At 42.2% G+C, this 15,059-nt stretch overlaps 3 protein-coding genes across 3 annotated transcripts; 1 reads left to right on the forward strand and 2 right to left on the reverse strand.

The window, feature by feature from the left end:
* Positions 1 to 1,691: 1,691 nt before the first annotated feature.
* LOC104450335 (protein PLASTID MOVEMENT IMPAIRED 1) lies at positions 1,692 to 5,028 on the reverse strand. The gene has a single exon (XM_010064848.3). The coding sequence runs from the start codon at positions 4,459 to 4,461 to the stop codon at positions 1,909 to 1,911; it is 2,553 nt and encodes an 850-aa protein (XP_010063150.2). The 5' UTR covers positions 4,462 to 5,028; the 3' UTR covers positions 1,692 to 1,908.
* Positions 5,029 to 5,652: 624 nt separating this feature from the next.
* LOC120294498 lies at positions 5,653 to 5,901 on the forward strand. Its single transcript, XM_039314618.1, has one exon. It carries the CDS (start codon positions 5,653 to 5,655, stop codon positions 5,899 to 5,901), a length of 249 nt encoding a protein of 82 aa, XP_039170552.1.
* A 4,176-nt stretch (positions 5,902 to 10,077) lies between these two features.
* Positions 10,078 to 13,144, reverse strand: LOC104452138 (protein CUP-SHAPED COTYLEDON 3). The gene is made up of 3 exons (XM_010066655.3): positions 12,886 to 13,144; positions 11,645 to 11,919; positions 10,078 to 11,042 (listed from the first exon to the last, which is right to left on the reverse strand). Exons 1-3 carry the CDS (start codon positions 13,085 to 13,087, stop codon positions 10,245 to 10,247), a joined length of 1,275 nt encoding a protein of 424 aa, XP_010064957.1. The 5' UTR covers positions 13,088 to 13,144; the 3' UTR covers positions 10,078 to 10,244.
* Between the last annotated feature and the right edge of the window lie 1,915 nt (positions 13,145 to 15,059).

Raw genomic sequence — 15,059 nt, forward strand, 5'->3', positions numbered from 1 at the left:
AACACGTGCTTCGCCGTGCAATTATTGGACCAAAATGAAACTACAGTAGTCACGCTTAGGTTTCCTCTGATGTTAGTTGAAGCCTAGTCTTACGGTTCACACGCTCTGCTCCCTTCCAGTTTAGAGCAAAAATGCAAAACGACAATAGATCTGCCTACTTTTGCTCTTTTTTCTTTAGCCGTCCTTAAATATCACACGATTCCCTCAATTGATATCTCCAAAAAGGTCGTGTCAATTAAATAATTTTGTTTTCTTTACTACTTAATCGACAGAAGGTCATTGTAATCGTATTCCGCTATCCATCTGACCGATAAAGGATTGATCTTCACGTAATTTAGATTTGAAATGAATTGATTTGAGATTGGCCGGTCAATAATTGCATTGCAGTTACTGAGGCTGCGAGGGCAGTGATTGGGAAATTGTTGGACACTAAGTGGGAAGCAACAACACTTTTTAAGCCCTAAACGTAGTTACCAGCTTAATTAGATACTCATCCTCAGGTCCTCCTAACTAACATAGGCCAGCTTGAGTGGTAGTTATGGCAAAAACGCAATTTGTCTGTGCTGTATCTCTTTCTTGCAACCAGGGGAATCGCATCTGGTGCAAGAGCCGCCACGCCTTCACCCCTCGATCCTGGCGCCGTCCACGTACGACGTCCACTCGATTCTTGCAACGTTCCGAAAATGTTCGATGCTCTTCTTTCCTTTTTTCCTCTTCGTCGAGGTTCTCTTCGCGCTTTACAACCCTGCGGAACGTTGTGTGCTCGCGCGTACAAAACTACAAATTGCGTATCCAGCTTAATACGTGGCCTAGCAGTTCCGTGTTCGAGCCCCATACTCGAGTTGCATCGGGTGCATAAACATCGTAATGTGTACATCATTGGGTTGGGCTGAAAGTGTTATGCTGTGACGAACGTGCCGTGTCAATCTCTAAGATTGCCCACCGACGGGTTAAGTACGGGCTTACGAAATAGTCACTTCATCTCATGGATCGAGAAAATGGCACCGAGAATCAAACTTGCTCGTTCTGTCCCATCTATACATCCATATCGTTTGCTGCAAAATGTTATCGTTTAACATTCGACGGTTTCGACTCAGTAGCTGGACCTGAACAGTGCTCTAGCTTGCTTAGCAAAGGTGGATTAACACCAGTAGTTGGGTCCTCAGTTTATTAGCTGGGAACATGATGGTGAGTGGGTTGTGCGCTTGAGCTGATTTTGGTTGAATAGAGAGCAGGACAAGGTGTTTGAAAAAATGAGCCAAAGAGACTCTGTTTTCTGGAGTTTGATGACACCGCATGATGCTTTTACAATGGGAAACCCATGGTTTCTAGAGGAATGGATGTTTATATTCACCGACTGGGTTTAGCAGTTGTGTTGTTAACAAGTTCGAGTTCTCTCTAGAGGACTCAAGTTCTAGCCGTGTTGGTATTCGGATTATGGAAATTTCCCGTCCTCATGCCCACCCCAGTCATGCATTTCATTTTGGTCTGCACTTGCAGATGTCTTTTTTTGGGTGAAGGAAGGCAGTTTACAACTTTTCTGGAGGTGACAGCGCACCGTTGTGGAGATGTCTTTTTTTGGATAAATTGTACTCATCGCAGATTGGAATTCATTCTGGGCTATAGATAAAGTATATGTACCTCTTATGCAATAGCACCAGTATCCTAAAGTTCATCAACTAGAGATTAGCTTGAATGATCTGGTCAAAATCTCTTATTTGGCCATTCTTATTCAATCTTTAATCTTAGTACAAATGCAAGGCTGCTTATTTGGCAGGACAAGTGAACCGCCCTTACTAATGTCTTATGCACAATCCACTTATCTTCATGTATACATGTTTGCCTTCTTAGACATGGATCATGTCCTAGATACAAGGGAAACAATTCTCTTTATAAGTAACAAAATTCTCACTTGGCAAACTTCACGTCTGGATTCCGCATTGGTTTGAGCCACATATCGGCCATTACTCTCGTTGAGAGGCTCCACAACATATCTTGGCCCTTGGATAATGCGTGCTTCATCTTTTTACCTGGCTTTCCGAACCCATAGGCCACCAACCACTGCATGGCTGTTAGCCTCTGCTTCTCACTATCCCACATGTTCTTCTGTCCTCCTGTCTTCACCATCGACCCTCCAACATGTAAACTTGTCACTTTGTATCTGCTTTCTTCGGCATCCTTTTCCCCTGTAACTTCTGCTTCTATGGCGTGAATTAGTGCCACCACAGGGCCTCCAACTGACTCATACCGCCGCAAAGGATCACGCAGCTGAACAATTACTGCCAGTGTTATTGATGTTGAAGGTGCAGATCCATTGGATTTCACCCAATCCTCAAGAGGGACAGCGGATGCCAGGGGATGTTGATTGCCATAAAGTGGAGAGACGTCGAACGGGGCTTCATCCTCAGCCATTTCGGCTTGAATCTTCAGAGCATCGATCGTCATGGCTTCAATCTTTTGCATAGAGAAGGCCAGGATCTCCTCCACGGTAATTGGATTCTCATTCACATTCCAAAGCCCTGTTGAGATTCTCTCTTTCCTTCCTGTGCTCATAGCTGTAGCCATTGTCTTCACTGCAGCAATTGTTCGTGCAGCACTGGAGGTGGCGACTTCCTTATTCCGACCTTGTATGATCGCAGAAGCTATACCCTCGAAGGCTATCTGCTCTGCGGTCTTTCCAATAAGCTCGTCCATGGGCATTAAGGACATAAATTGAGAGCTCAGTTCATCGGTGCTTATGGCCGCCATCCTCTGAAATAATTCAAAGCCACTTGCGGAATTTTGCGATTCAAGAACCAACGGCTTCGACATCTGCATTGCTAACTTGGGAGTGTCTTTTCTTGCAACTGCTACATTGAGGGGATTCATGGCGGCTAGGTAACCTCCATTCCTTGTTTGAACTACACAGCCCAAGCCTTTTCCAAGATCCGGGAGGTACACTTTGGACCCTGACTCCGAAGCATCATCGGCTCCCTCAAGCTGCAACGGAGGAATTTCTGGTAAACTCAGCTTATGTTTATTCTGTTCTTCGTCCTCAAGCATCTCAAGAAACTCCCTCGTTACCGTTTCTTCGTCCGCATCCAATCTCTGTGACTCAGTCTCTGTTTCATCCCCTATTTTCAGTAACTTCTCTTCTGCTATCATGGATTCGAGTGCTTTTATCTGCTGAGCAATTGAGTCGAGTTCGGTTAATCTGGAGATATGCAACTGGTCATGTACAACTTCCTTAACAACCTCGCTTGATGCTGATCTTTCTTCGGCGGTTTCTTCAGATTCTGCACCCCTAGTGTCTTCCTTGTCCTGTATCTCAACTCCTTTGTCCACGACTTCGAAGTCGGGCATATCAAGATCTTCCATTTTTGCTTCGGGTTCTTCGGATTTCTGCACTGAGGAGGAAGTTGAAGGAGCTGGGGCCGGCTCGTCGAGATTCAGATCATCCATTCCTTGAATTTCCTCGATCTTCCCTACTTGGGAAGGAGTCCAAGGTCGGCTCTGCATCCTCGGGCTCGGTATGCTGAAAGACGTCTTCGACTGCTTGCGGCCAAAAGAAGAAGAGAAGTTCTTCGACTTCTCTACTTTTGATCCTTCGGCCTGACTGTAAATTCCAATTCCTCCATCCTTTTCCATTATCTGGAATCCTAATTTCAAAAAAAGCTCACCTCCTTTGGCCTTTCCTGATAGATTGAAGCTCGTGTCCCACTGCCTCACCCTCGTGCCTTCGTAATTCTTCTCCACGGATTCCTGAATCAGCTGGCTCAGATCAACTGAGCTCCTGCCGAAATCAAGCTCTTCTGCATCGACTGCAAACATGTATATCCAAAACGGACGAGGCTCAAACTTTAACTGCCTTGCATTGCCGGGAGTGCAGTACACATGACACTTCACAAACAAAGTCTCTTCGAAATCGGCAGCTTCCTGTGAGACCCGAGATGGCATTGTGTGGACTGCTCCCTCCTTGGTCTCTTTCTTCCTAACGCAGACCGAGAGGCGCAGCCCGTTCATTGATGCCGGGAGGCCTTGTGCACTGACCACTTCCACAGAGAATAAGCAGCTCAATTTCTGCATACCAATGTGTGACAGAGCTCTAATTGGTTTCCAGTTCCAAATCCCTTTCTTCTCGACCGCGCCTGGCTTATCATCCAGCTTCTTCAACTCTCTCTGAGTCGAAACTCTGGTTTGATCCTTTTGCTCACCGCCAGCGTCATCAAGCTTTGGTCTCGAGCGCCATGGCGACAGGGACATGCGCCTCGCCCGAGGCCGTGGCCCTGGCTTATCCTCAACCTTCCCGGGGGCGACATCATCTGGGGGAGGGATCAAGGGGACCGATGTCCTTGGGAGCACGAGGGAGGCAGTACGGCGAGTCGCCGAGGTGTGGGACTGGTAAAGGGATTGGCTGAGTGTCTCTAGCTCCTCCAGCAGCTGAGTACTGGAGTTTCTCCTGTCTAAATGTTCTGCTGCCATTGGAGCACGCAAGAAAGGGCAAAGATGAGAAGGTGGCAGGGCTGCAAGAGATGGATCTGAAGGACTGGGGAATGGTGTTGACGACGACGAGGTCGATCAGAGGTTGAAACAAGGAGTGGAAGGATAAGATGAGTTTATGTGGCTCAAAGGTCTTGAGGTGGAGAACAACAGCATGATGATGATGGGTCGTGGTGGCTGATCAGTGTGGCCAATGCTGGGCCGCGAGAGCCAGGCGAATTCGTCTTCGGGATGGTGTAGCAAACGTGTGAAGGATAAGGGGAGAGCGTGTGTTTGTCCTGTCGATGCATGAGCAGAAAGAGACAGCCGAAGGAAAGAGATGGAAGAAGCTGAAGAAGAGAAATGAGGTCCCGGAGAATTAATTGCGGTTGCTTCTGGCGTTGTCACCGCTTTCCAGTTCATAGTTTCCCAACGAAACCTAGCCATACCGATGCCCACTTCTAGCCTTCTTCGCTCCCAAGTTCTGGTCTTGTAAGTTTCTGGGAGGGAGAGACTAGGAAAGTTCTCGCTTGCAAGCTCTCTGGTCCGGACTCTCTTCGTTTTGTTCCCATCGCATGTTGCCCTTCTCTCTCCATCTCTCTCTTCCTCTCATGAGCATGATGTCTCCGGTCCCTATCGATCAAAGATCTTTTGGGACAAGTCCGAAATGAATAGGTTATTTTTACAATTAATGAGAAAGTCTCTCTCCGAGTTTTTCACAACGTATACATCTGTTGCTTTTTGCTCACCCGACGAAACAGATTAAGATGAAGTGATTGATATTTTAATTAATAAGTTAGACATAAAAAACTATAAATCCGAAAAGGTCTTTCGAGTTTGCAATGATGAATATCAATTGTGTATTGAGTGAGATATGGCTTATTTAAATAGATTTTTATTACTTCAAATAAAACAATGGTGCATCGAATCCAGGGTCGAGAACTGTTCAAAGCGATTTTTGAGTGGTGCAATCAACACTTGAAATTGGTGATTCTACTAGGATGGCCCTTGGTTAAAGAAGGGTGTTGAACAAGTCGGCACACACTAAATTAGGTCTTTCCCTCACAAAAATATCATATTAGAACAAAAAAAAAACAAAAAAAAATCCTCCTTCTATGATTATAAATAGCTTGACACAAGATCGCAAGCATTTGTCAAACTAAAAGAGGCCACCCCAAATCTGAGAGAAAGAAGATGATGAGTTCTAGTGGCAGCGAGCAAATGATTCGATCTCCTGTGAAGGGAGGAGAAAATAAAGCATCATTAGAAGGGCTTCCCTTGGAAAGCAGTCCCTATGTGAAGTACACGGATTTGAAGGACTACAAGAACATAGCTTACGGCACCCAAGGCCACCTCGAGCCCAAGCCCGGCCATGGTGGCGGCACTGACGCTCCCACACTCTTTGGGAGTGGCCTCTCCAGCAACCAACATGTCGGGAGTTGAGGCGATCGATAAGCATGTTTTGTCTTAAAATTTTTAGAATGTAACGTTGGCATTTTGCCATGTAGAATGGTTTATACTTAGATTGAATTATGAATATAAAGGATAGAAGACTGTCACAGCGATCCTTTTGTATAGAATTGATTCGAGTTCTCAGCTTCGATCGACGACTATGATTGAATTTGTGAAGTTTGTTCTAGCAGCAATAGTTTGTAATTTTTTAACTGATTTGAAAGCCTATTTAGCTGATACCAACGTGGCATTGTCATTTTTCCATTATGAATTGCAAGCGAGAAGGAAACTTCCTCTTTGATCGGACCATTTCTCTGATAAAGACAATGGCAATGGACTGCGGTTAGATTATACCTTTGCTAAGAGATTTAGGCATCAAAAGAGACGAAAGCTTGGAAGATTTCTCCAAAGTTGGTGGTGGTGCTCTTCTGGGCTGAGAGATTAAGAGACATTCCTTTTGGGTTGGGTTTTTAGAGACATTTGGGCTTTGAAATTTCCATTTCGTTTCCTTTGGGCTTGTAGTAGGAGAACCATGTCCTCCCTCTTCTTTGGTTGCAATCTAATTTATTGAATTACCCCAAAAGAAAAAAAAAATAATCTAAACTTTTGACATTCGCAAATTATAGTAAAAAAAGAGTATAATAGGACAAGCGCAATTCCTATATTATGTTCTGAAGTTCATTACATCTGACATCTAATTTATTCTTGATATTATTGCATGTACGAAATTATTGTATCTAATCATTATTTGATTTATCAGGGCTTAACCGTGTCCCTTGAAAACTTCATACATCACATAAGATTATTGGAAAACATTCCAGCAACTCGACAAATCTTCGAAGGAAAGATCCAACTCGTTATGGGAGCAGACAACCGAGCATATGGGGAGTAGCGGGGGGTAAGAGCTGCGGTGGCTCAGGGATTCAATCCGCGGACTATGAATTTTATGTGTATAAATGGCTCTCCCTTTATGACCCAAAAAAAAAAATGGCTCTCGCTTTTCTCAATACTATCGAAAACGGATGAAAATTTTGAGGGGACTTTTTCTCTTTTTTGAATTTCACCTTGAAATTTTTAACAAAATGAATACGATATTTCGATGTTCAAATGTCATGGGAGGATGTTGGCAGGATGTCAAAAATAATTGTCATGGGAGGAAAAAATTAATCATGAAGTTAGATCATTATATCGCTTATATTGTTTTGCAGATTGAGAAGCTCCACATTGTAAAAAGAATACCCCAAGGGGTTGCGAGTTAATATCCTACCAACCAAGGCTCTCCGCCGACCTCATGGAAATACGATCTAAGGAGGTCTATAACCTTGTAACGTATCACAGGGTGCTTATCAAGCCAATATTAGATCCGGCTTTACCCATCTTTTTTTTGTTCACCTTAACATTCCCCACTTATTTGATTGTTGCTGAGCAATTCTTGGGTATCAAAAGGATCTCTCTGTAAAGGTAATTTTAACGTGATTGATTTTCTTGTTTTGGAAATCAGTATCCCCTACTCAAGGAAGAGCCGTACGACTCCTAACGTCTGAAGGAGAACTTCCAATGTTGGAAAAGACTCTGTGCTAGGGTTGTCATGATCCGGGAAATCTTTAAAGAGTGTTATCTCGAAGTTGTATATGATCATGTACAATTTAGTTGGGGAGATATAGAATAGGAATCTAAGAGAGAACTTAAGCTCTAGTATTTCATTATATGAGAAGGGTAAAATTATCCAAAAAAAAAAACTAATTATGTTGGACTTTTGTCAATTTGGTTCTAATTTTGTCAATAGCATCCTAAACATTTTCATATTTTGCTAATTAAGTTTGTATGACCAATTTTGGCTAGAAAATATTGGCGTGTATGTCAACCGTTCTACATAATACAATTGGTGCTAACATAGACATCTTTAATATTTTTATATATTTTTCAGAATTCGTTTTTCTTTTCTTTTTCTAACCTTAGGCCAGCGAGGTTATTGGCTCGCCCTTTGGTCAGCGAGGGCTACGACTTGGTGAGGGTCACAACGCCTTCACTTGTGGCCAATGAGGGCAGCAACAATCTTGCATAGATCAGGTGAGGGTAGGCAATCTAGGGTTAGAAAAAAGAAAATAAAAAATCGACAAAATATTAAATTATTATTAAAAATTGTTCATATTAGTGTCACTTGTGCTACATAAAATGATCAATGTCCACATTAGTAATTTTCGATAAAATTGGCCAAATGAACTCAACTCGCAAAACATGAAAATATTTAGGATTCAATTGATAAAATTAAATGGTTTAAGATCGAATAGGCAAAAGTTCAATTGATTTATAACTTTTTTTGACAATTTTCCCTATGGAAAGAGAGATTATATACCTAAGAAAACACACCGAATGAGAAGAAATTTGAGAAACGTAATTCGCCTCCAAAACATAAAAAGGAAATTCCTTTCAATTTTGGGCATTGGACCAAGAACATTCCCAGAGCTCAAGTATGTAATGTTTCAAAGTATCTCTATTATTTTATATTTTTTGTCTGGAATCTTTGGATGGAGTAGAAAATAGGAATATGGTCCAAGGGCGTGCAAAGGAGTAGGACCTACTCGGACTAGACCAAAATCGATGGAAATCGATTTGATTTCCAGTTTTAAGTATGGAACTGCCCACTCGCTCACTCAAACTAGACCGATAATATACATATTTAATTTTTTTAAAATGTAAATCCTAAATCCCTAATCTACTAAAACTCGCTCATCTCATCTTAAACTCTCGATGTCTTACTCTCACCTTTGTCTCTCCATCTATTCTCCGCCTCTCTTGTCTCAATGTCTCACTCCCATTTAGGTCTATCCATCTCCATCTCTTAATTCTTGGCTTTGACCCTTAAGCTCAGCTTCCATCAACTCACGGCCTTGACTCTCAACTCCTTCTAACTCATGGCCGTACTTCTGGACATTTATTGCCTCCCTCTCTCACTTTTTGTTGTCTCCATTTGTTGTAAGTCTAATTCCCCAATCTTCATTACACTCACTAAATCCCTAAATCTGAAAATTGTTCGTTCGTTTGATCAATTTAGCTCAAAAGCTCTAGAAAAATTAAAACCCTAAATCTTTAATATGTAAGTTGTTTGTTTATTTAATGTTGGGAAGAACTAGGCTAATACCACCAGAGCCACGATGACGCTGGGAAACCTACAAAGTGTTAGTCGATAATACCAACGAGTATAATAATTTTGATGGAGGTCCACCATTGTAAAAATTGTCATGGTGGAGCGTTAGAAATTGTTGGTTTACTGCAAGTGACTTGGCCAAGCAGGGACGTTGCAGCTAGGCGTCGCATGAAGCTTAGTGAGTCTATGGAGTTTGCGGGCGATTTTTGATTCTATTTTTTAATGAATCGGTCTTTAATAAGTAGTTCCCATAACATGATGAGAATCATCCACCCAAACCATACTCCACCCAACTATTGACATTGTATTCAGTTGGCAAAGTACCCTCCCTGCACCCCCACCCCCACCCCCACCCCGTTCTCTTTCCCCTTTTTTTCTCTCTTCAATTCTCTTCAATGTCTTCCTTAAGAAATCCTTCCCGATTACTCTTAGCTAACAAAGCATTGAAATATCATAAGTTCGTAAACATAGACCAGCATTATCGGCTCGTAAACATAGACCAGCATCATCAGTTCTCCAAAAAGGATTACTTCCCATGTAATTGCAGTAAAGAACATGACTTTACCAAATGATGTTGGGTCGTATCGTGCAACCCCACTTCACGTCTCCCCCGAGAGTTCAGATTGGAACTCGGGGAGCTACGAGTCCCCACCAATGCCGTCCATCGCTGCACATGCATGCACAGGTGGGTCCCGCTCCTCCTCCCATGCTCAATCATAATTAAATCTTTACGTCATCCCGTTTAAAGAAAAAAGAAATTCCCCAATCCCATCCACTGGCGTCACATCAAAAATACCTGCAAATATATTCACCCACATGAAAGAAATTCACCAGAAACCGATCACGTACTTTAAAATATCAAGAAAAACTGCCCACTGCTACTAACTCCTAAAAGCTAAAATCTCCTACCATCAGTACGTGTGACAGCAAATCTCCCAAATCTACAAAGATTACGTGCATGGATATGCAATGGAGGACCAACGTGACCCGATGGCAGTTTTTGCATTTTGCAGCAGAACAGTACAAAAAAACACACCCATAAAGTCTGAGGTTCCCCATGTCACAACCGCGCAATACCCTTTTCTGATTACAGCTATGAAATTTCTAAAACTATATAAATTACATTATAGGGGAGGGAGGGAGAGAGAACAAATGGCTAAGGAAAAACTGGAGTTCTCTCTCTCTCTCAAGGATCCAACGGCCAGGATTCTCTGAAGGCAGGATCCACCAGCATCTGAAAGGACGGCCCGACCCTGTTGAAAGCCATTGTTGACGTGGACATCTCATGATGAACAGTGTGGCCATGAGGTGCATTATTATTATCTGGAACAGAAGATGTAGTTGTAGGGTGAGTGTCCATCTCGAAAAGCACGGGGCTTTGGTGATTTTGATGAAATGGGACAATGTGAATCTTGTCCACAACACTGTGCAAGCCATCGGCATCATTATCATCGTCGACGTTTAGCTGGAAATGGGAAAAGTTGGTCTCTGTCTTGCACTGGTTGAGCACAGTGTGGTGCTGGTGTTCCTTCAAATTAGTAGCTGTGAAAAGGTCTTGATGTGAGAGAAGGGACTTGAAGAGCATCGACGATGGCGAGACTAGTGATGGGGTGACGATGATGTTTTTGGTGTCTGTGTTGTTGTACGAGTCTTTGTGCGTGGTGGTGGTGACTGTGGGTGAAAATGAGGGTGCTTGAAGATCAGGTACTAGCGGGACAAATGGGTTGCTCATTAGGGTTTTGAAATCAATGTCTCTTTGGTGCATCAGAAAAGGTTGGGTTTGGTTTTGGTAACTATTGGCCTGAGATTGGTGCTCTAGTAGATGATTTGGTGGTGGCGTTGATGTAATTGGGGTTTCAAGAAGCTGAGGCAACGAACCAGTGCTAGGGGGTGAGCAAACTTCAAGCATGTAATTTTGGCCTTGGAAGAGCAGGCTCTTCTTCTCCATTGTCTTGTGGAATATCCTGCATATGACCCATTCATCCTGCCAAAAAAGGAAAAAAACCAACTCCCGCTTCAGAAATTAATTCGTATGATATGATTACAGATTGGGAATAAAGAACTTCATTTGCTTCCGCACCATCCTTAAAGGGTAACTTTTCCAAATATGAGCAATATAATGTTAACACGAGACTAACCATTATTAGAACATGCATGCAAAACTGAGTTCTTCGCTCGAATTGAAACATGCTTTTGTTGGCGCGCCCTGATGGTTTTACTCCTTTCTTGTGACCGTCTGGGCCTTAGAAAAATGCAAATGTGTTTTCGGTTTCCGCATCAACAAAATTTCGTCTCATTCATTATATTCTGTCAAAACTCATTAGGCTACTGCATAGTGAAAAACTTCCTTTAACCTCGGGTAAAAGAAACATCAGAAGATTGTCCCTATGGGTTTGTGAAAACCAAGACCCATCATATCAAAATCCAAAATCCCCCGAGGGGGTGAAAGATTGTGAAACCCATCAATTCATCGTTCTTCATCGATCCATACAAGTCAACCCAGAAAAGGACAAACGTAAAAAGAGCGATAAAACCGTAGCTTGATCCACACGGCCGCACGTGCGAGGAGGGGAGGGACAGTCGTACCTTGCACGTGTGACGGCAGGAGAAGTGGCCGTCAAGGCGGTACTCGTGCATGACCCACTTGGTCTTCTCGCCGCGGGGAGCTCGGCCTCTGTAGAAGACGAGCGTCTTCTTCATGCCGAGGAGCGCCCCGGTGGCGGCGCTGTGGACCTCCCTGTCCTTTCCCGTGGCTTTCCAGTAGCCAGCGCCAGTGGCCCGGTTCGTCCGGAGCCCCGTCGGGTACTTGCGGTCTCGAAGGCTGAAGAAGTACCACTCTCTCTCCCCCATCTTTGCGACCTCTGTTAGGTGAGAGTGTTCGCGAAACATTAAGAGGCCCGAACATTCAACGTTATTGGAAAACAAATAGGTTCACACAACATCGATGCCGTGAGTGATAGAACAAATAATAATGGCTGATCAGTTTTCGAAGCATGAATTTTCAGAATAGTAAGTGAATGACTCTACTTTCGTCTCTAAAATAAAGATTAGCAAAATCCTTGGCACTTCTAGTAATGTAAATAAATTGATAGCGCAACGCTAAATTTGGCGGAAAAAAGTCGCCCAACAATAAGTACTGCCTGAACATGATTACTACATAGTCATCCAGAGTTCGTGTAGACTTTCTTAGAAGCCCTGGAACGTTAGTGCAGCATTCTCTCTTATCTCTCACAGTGATGATAAACTGATAATGTTAGTAGCTAAGGCGTGCATAACTTGCCAAGACTTAATTTTCATCTCTAGGCTTCAAGAGTACACAAATTCACTGAATAAAAGCTAGTGGTTTGAACGATAAAGCAAAACAATAACCTCATGGATGTGGAGATGCTGACTTAATCTTCCAGGGGTTTATTGCAAGTAAATCTACAAATCTTTATTTGCATGGAGGATGCATGCTGAAGCCTAATAGCGAATCAAGAGCGGCAGCAATTACTGCTGTAGGAACATCTCTAGTGAATACCCTGACGAAATTAATGCGATAGCTTGGTGTTTTGTGCATACATTGGCTCCTTTCGTTTTTCTAGGCGCAAACTGCGCTCCCTTTTGAGCTCTCTCCGATCCCAGGTATATACCACGATCTGCTATATTGATAACTCTACTAGACTACTGACGACAGATATAAAATTACCGATCCCTAGCACAGACTTCATGTACAGATTACATCTGAAAACGCTGGATTTTTTTTCCCTGGGTATGCTAACCCAAAGAGCTGAGAGGGAAAAGCAAGCAACGTATGTATGTATATATGTATGTCTGTATGTAAGTACCAGGGAGATCCCAGGGCTCGCATCGGTTGAGGTCAACCTCGGCGATGTCGAGGCCAGAGAAAGCGCCATTGAAGACCTTGGAAGCCAAGTAGAAGGTGATGAGCTCTTCGTCAGTGGGGTGGAACCTGAAACCTGGCGGTAGCCCTTGCTCGTTCCCTTCTTCTCTGCGCAGCTCGCAGAGCAAATCCTCCACTCCCAGCATACCGACTCTAAGACTGCGTGTGTTCGAGAGAGAGAGAGAGAGAGAGAGGGAGAGAGAGAGAGATTTCTTGGATGAATGAATGAAGGGGAAAAGATGGGGGTTTCTCGGGGAGTTATATAGGCAGGAGCACTGAAATCGAAGAAGTGTTCTGCGATGCATGATGTAATAGCTAGGGAAAAAAAAGGTAAAAATTGATCGTTCGCTATATTAAAAATTGCTACCCGAGTGTGTTTATATTATAAATTGAATCTCAACCATTAAAAATAGTTAATTCCATGTGAATTTTATGTAAATCTCACAAGATCTGACCTCTAATACTCGCGCCAGCCCAATGAATAGTTTCTCTTCGAGACATGTTTATATTTAGGGTTAAGCTTCTTTTTCTTTTGTAGTGGTGAAATGAACAACATAAATATTATTCAAAGATAAACTAATCTCCTTGTGAAAGACTACCTCGAAGCTCAGGTAATGAACTTAATGAGGGACTGAAATCCTTCGACTTTTAAGGAGAGGAGGGTAAATTTATCTCTTCTAAATTGTTGATACGTAAGCATTTAATTAAATAGAAAATTTAGCTTTCACAGTGACTGCTGATGTCATAGGAGGAGCTGCTTTGTGAAGAAGAAAGGAGAAGGGAAAAAAAGTAAAAAAGGTAACACATCTTAACCTTATTAATATTAAACTTTGTGAGGATACTCTAACTCATCCATACTTATAAAAGTGATCGATTTTACATTGAATTGGCCATAAAGGGCTCATTATAATTTGTGCAAGGTCATTAGTTTATGAATAATACGCATCACGATTACATCTCTCATTTAAAGTAGTTTTAGAAAATACGCTTTCTATCGCGCAGGTAAAACCTTATGTATAAAGGGCGGTCCGCGTCTATCCATAGAAGCTACAGTTTGAACCAGCCGTTCACCTATTTTGTGGGTCAAAAGAAAATTCCAAGATTATTGAAAAAGTTCTTTTTCCTCTATCAGAAACATTTTTCTAGGGACATGTGAAACTTCCGTACTAAAGTGAAGTGAAAAAAATGTATCCATAAAGGGATACTAGATATGTGATGGGGGAGAGGATAAGATGCAGTAAATGCAAACATGCGTGGTTGTGTGCGCTTAGTTGGGTTGAGCTATAAGCTCTCTGCACTCTGCATTTCCTCTCCAAATTCTCATTCTCTACAAAGCAAAATAACCATATATCTCTGACAAAAAAAGAGTTGATTATTTTTATATTGTCTGTAGTCATTCATGAGATTGCCAAATCTTTGAGCTTCTGCAAAGTCTCTTCTCATTCGGTGGATGTAACCCAGTTGATTGTTTATGGTCTGCCGCTAGTTGAAAAGCTCGCAGAATATCATTCTTCTCTGGAAAATATCATTTATCTACCTCCCTCCTTCACCGTAGCAATTCTACTGTTGACAGGCGAAGCACACGAGAAGTTAATATCCGCCCGTTCCTCCGTATGTGCTGGTCAAATTGGGCGTTCACTTAAGTTATAACAGAGAGCAAGAGTAGGAAATAATCCACGAAAGGTAGGCAAAAAGGAAAAAGAAAATGCACGAGAAAATAAGAACAAGAAGTAGAAAGTAAGCTACATGCCAGACCACGCCGATATCAAAAATATATTAATGGGTATCTAATTAATTAGCCGATATATGATTTATTCTTTGAAGAAGGGTTCTGCAAACAAAGCATAAGTTACTTCAACTGCTTAAGCCACTAGATTTTCACTTTCTATTGAGTTTATCTTGTCTAGAAATTAGAGCTCGCCGTTAGTTGATTAGTTCATTGAATAATTTTCTTTACGATAAATAATTTCATTTGAAAAACTTATTGATAACATGACCAAAAAAAGATTACTTTTTGCAAAAATGGTATGTTTTATTTATGATAAATCTAAAACATTCAAAAGGGGATTTATTTATTTATTTATTTATTTGGGGTAATCATCAGCAATCAAAAGGGAA

The sequence above is a fragment of the Eucalyptus grandis genome, chromosome 6, assembly GCF_016545825.1.
Source record: "Eucalyptus grandis isolate ANBG69807.140 chromosome 6, ASM1654582v1, whole genome shotgun sequence".
NCBI classification, from domain to species: Eukaryota; Viridiplantae; Streptophyta; class Magnoliopsida; order Myrtales; family Myrtaceae; genus Eucalyptus; species Eucalyptus grandis.

Excerpts from the sequence above, each read along its gene's own strand:
- LOC104450335 (XM_010064848.3), bottom strand. The coding sequence starts at position 4,461 with ATGGCAGCAGAACATTTAGACAGGAGAAACTCCAGTACTCAGCTGCTG.
- LOC120294498 (XM_039314618.1), top strand. The coding sequence starts at position 5,653 with ATGATGAGTTCTAGTGGCAGCGAGCAAATGATTCGATCTCCTGTGAAG.
- LOC104452138 (XM_010066655.3), bottom strand. The coding sequence starts at position 13,087 with ATGCTGGGAGTGGAGGATTTGCTCTGCGAGCTGCGCAGAGAAGAAGGG. Across the intron at positions 11,920-12,885 it reads CGAGCCCTGGGATCTCCCTG|AGGTCGCAAAGATGGGGGAG; the intron begins GTACTTACATAC and ends CTCACCTAACAG. Across the intron at positions 11,043-11,644 it reads CCTGCCGTCACACGTGCAAG|GATGAATGGGTCATATGCAG; the intron begins GTACGACTGTCC and ends CTTTTTTGGCAG.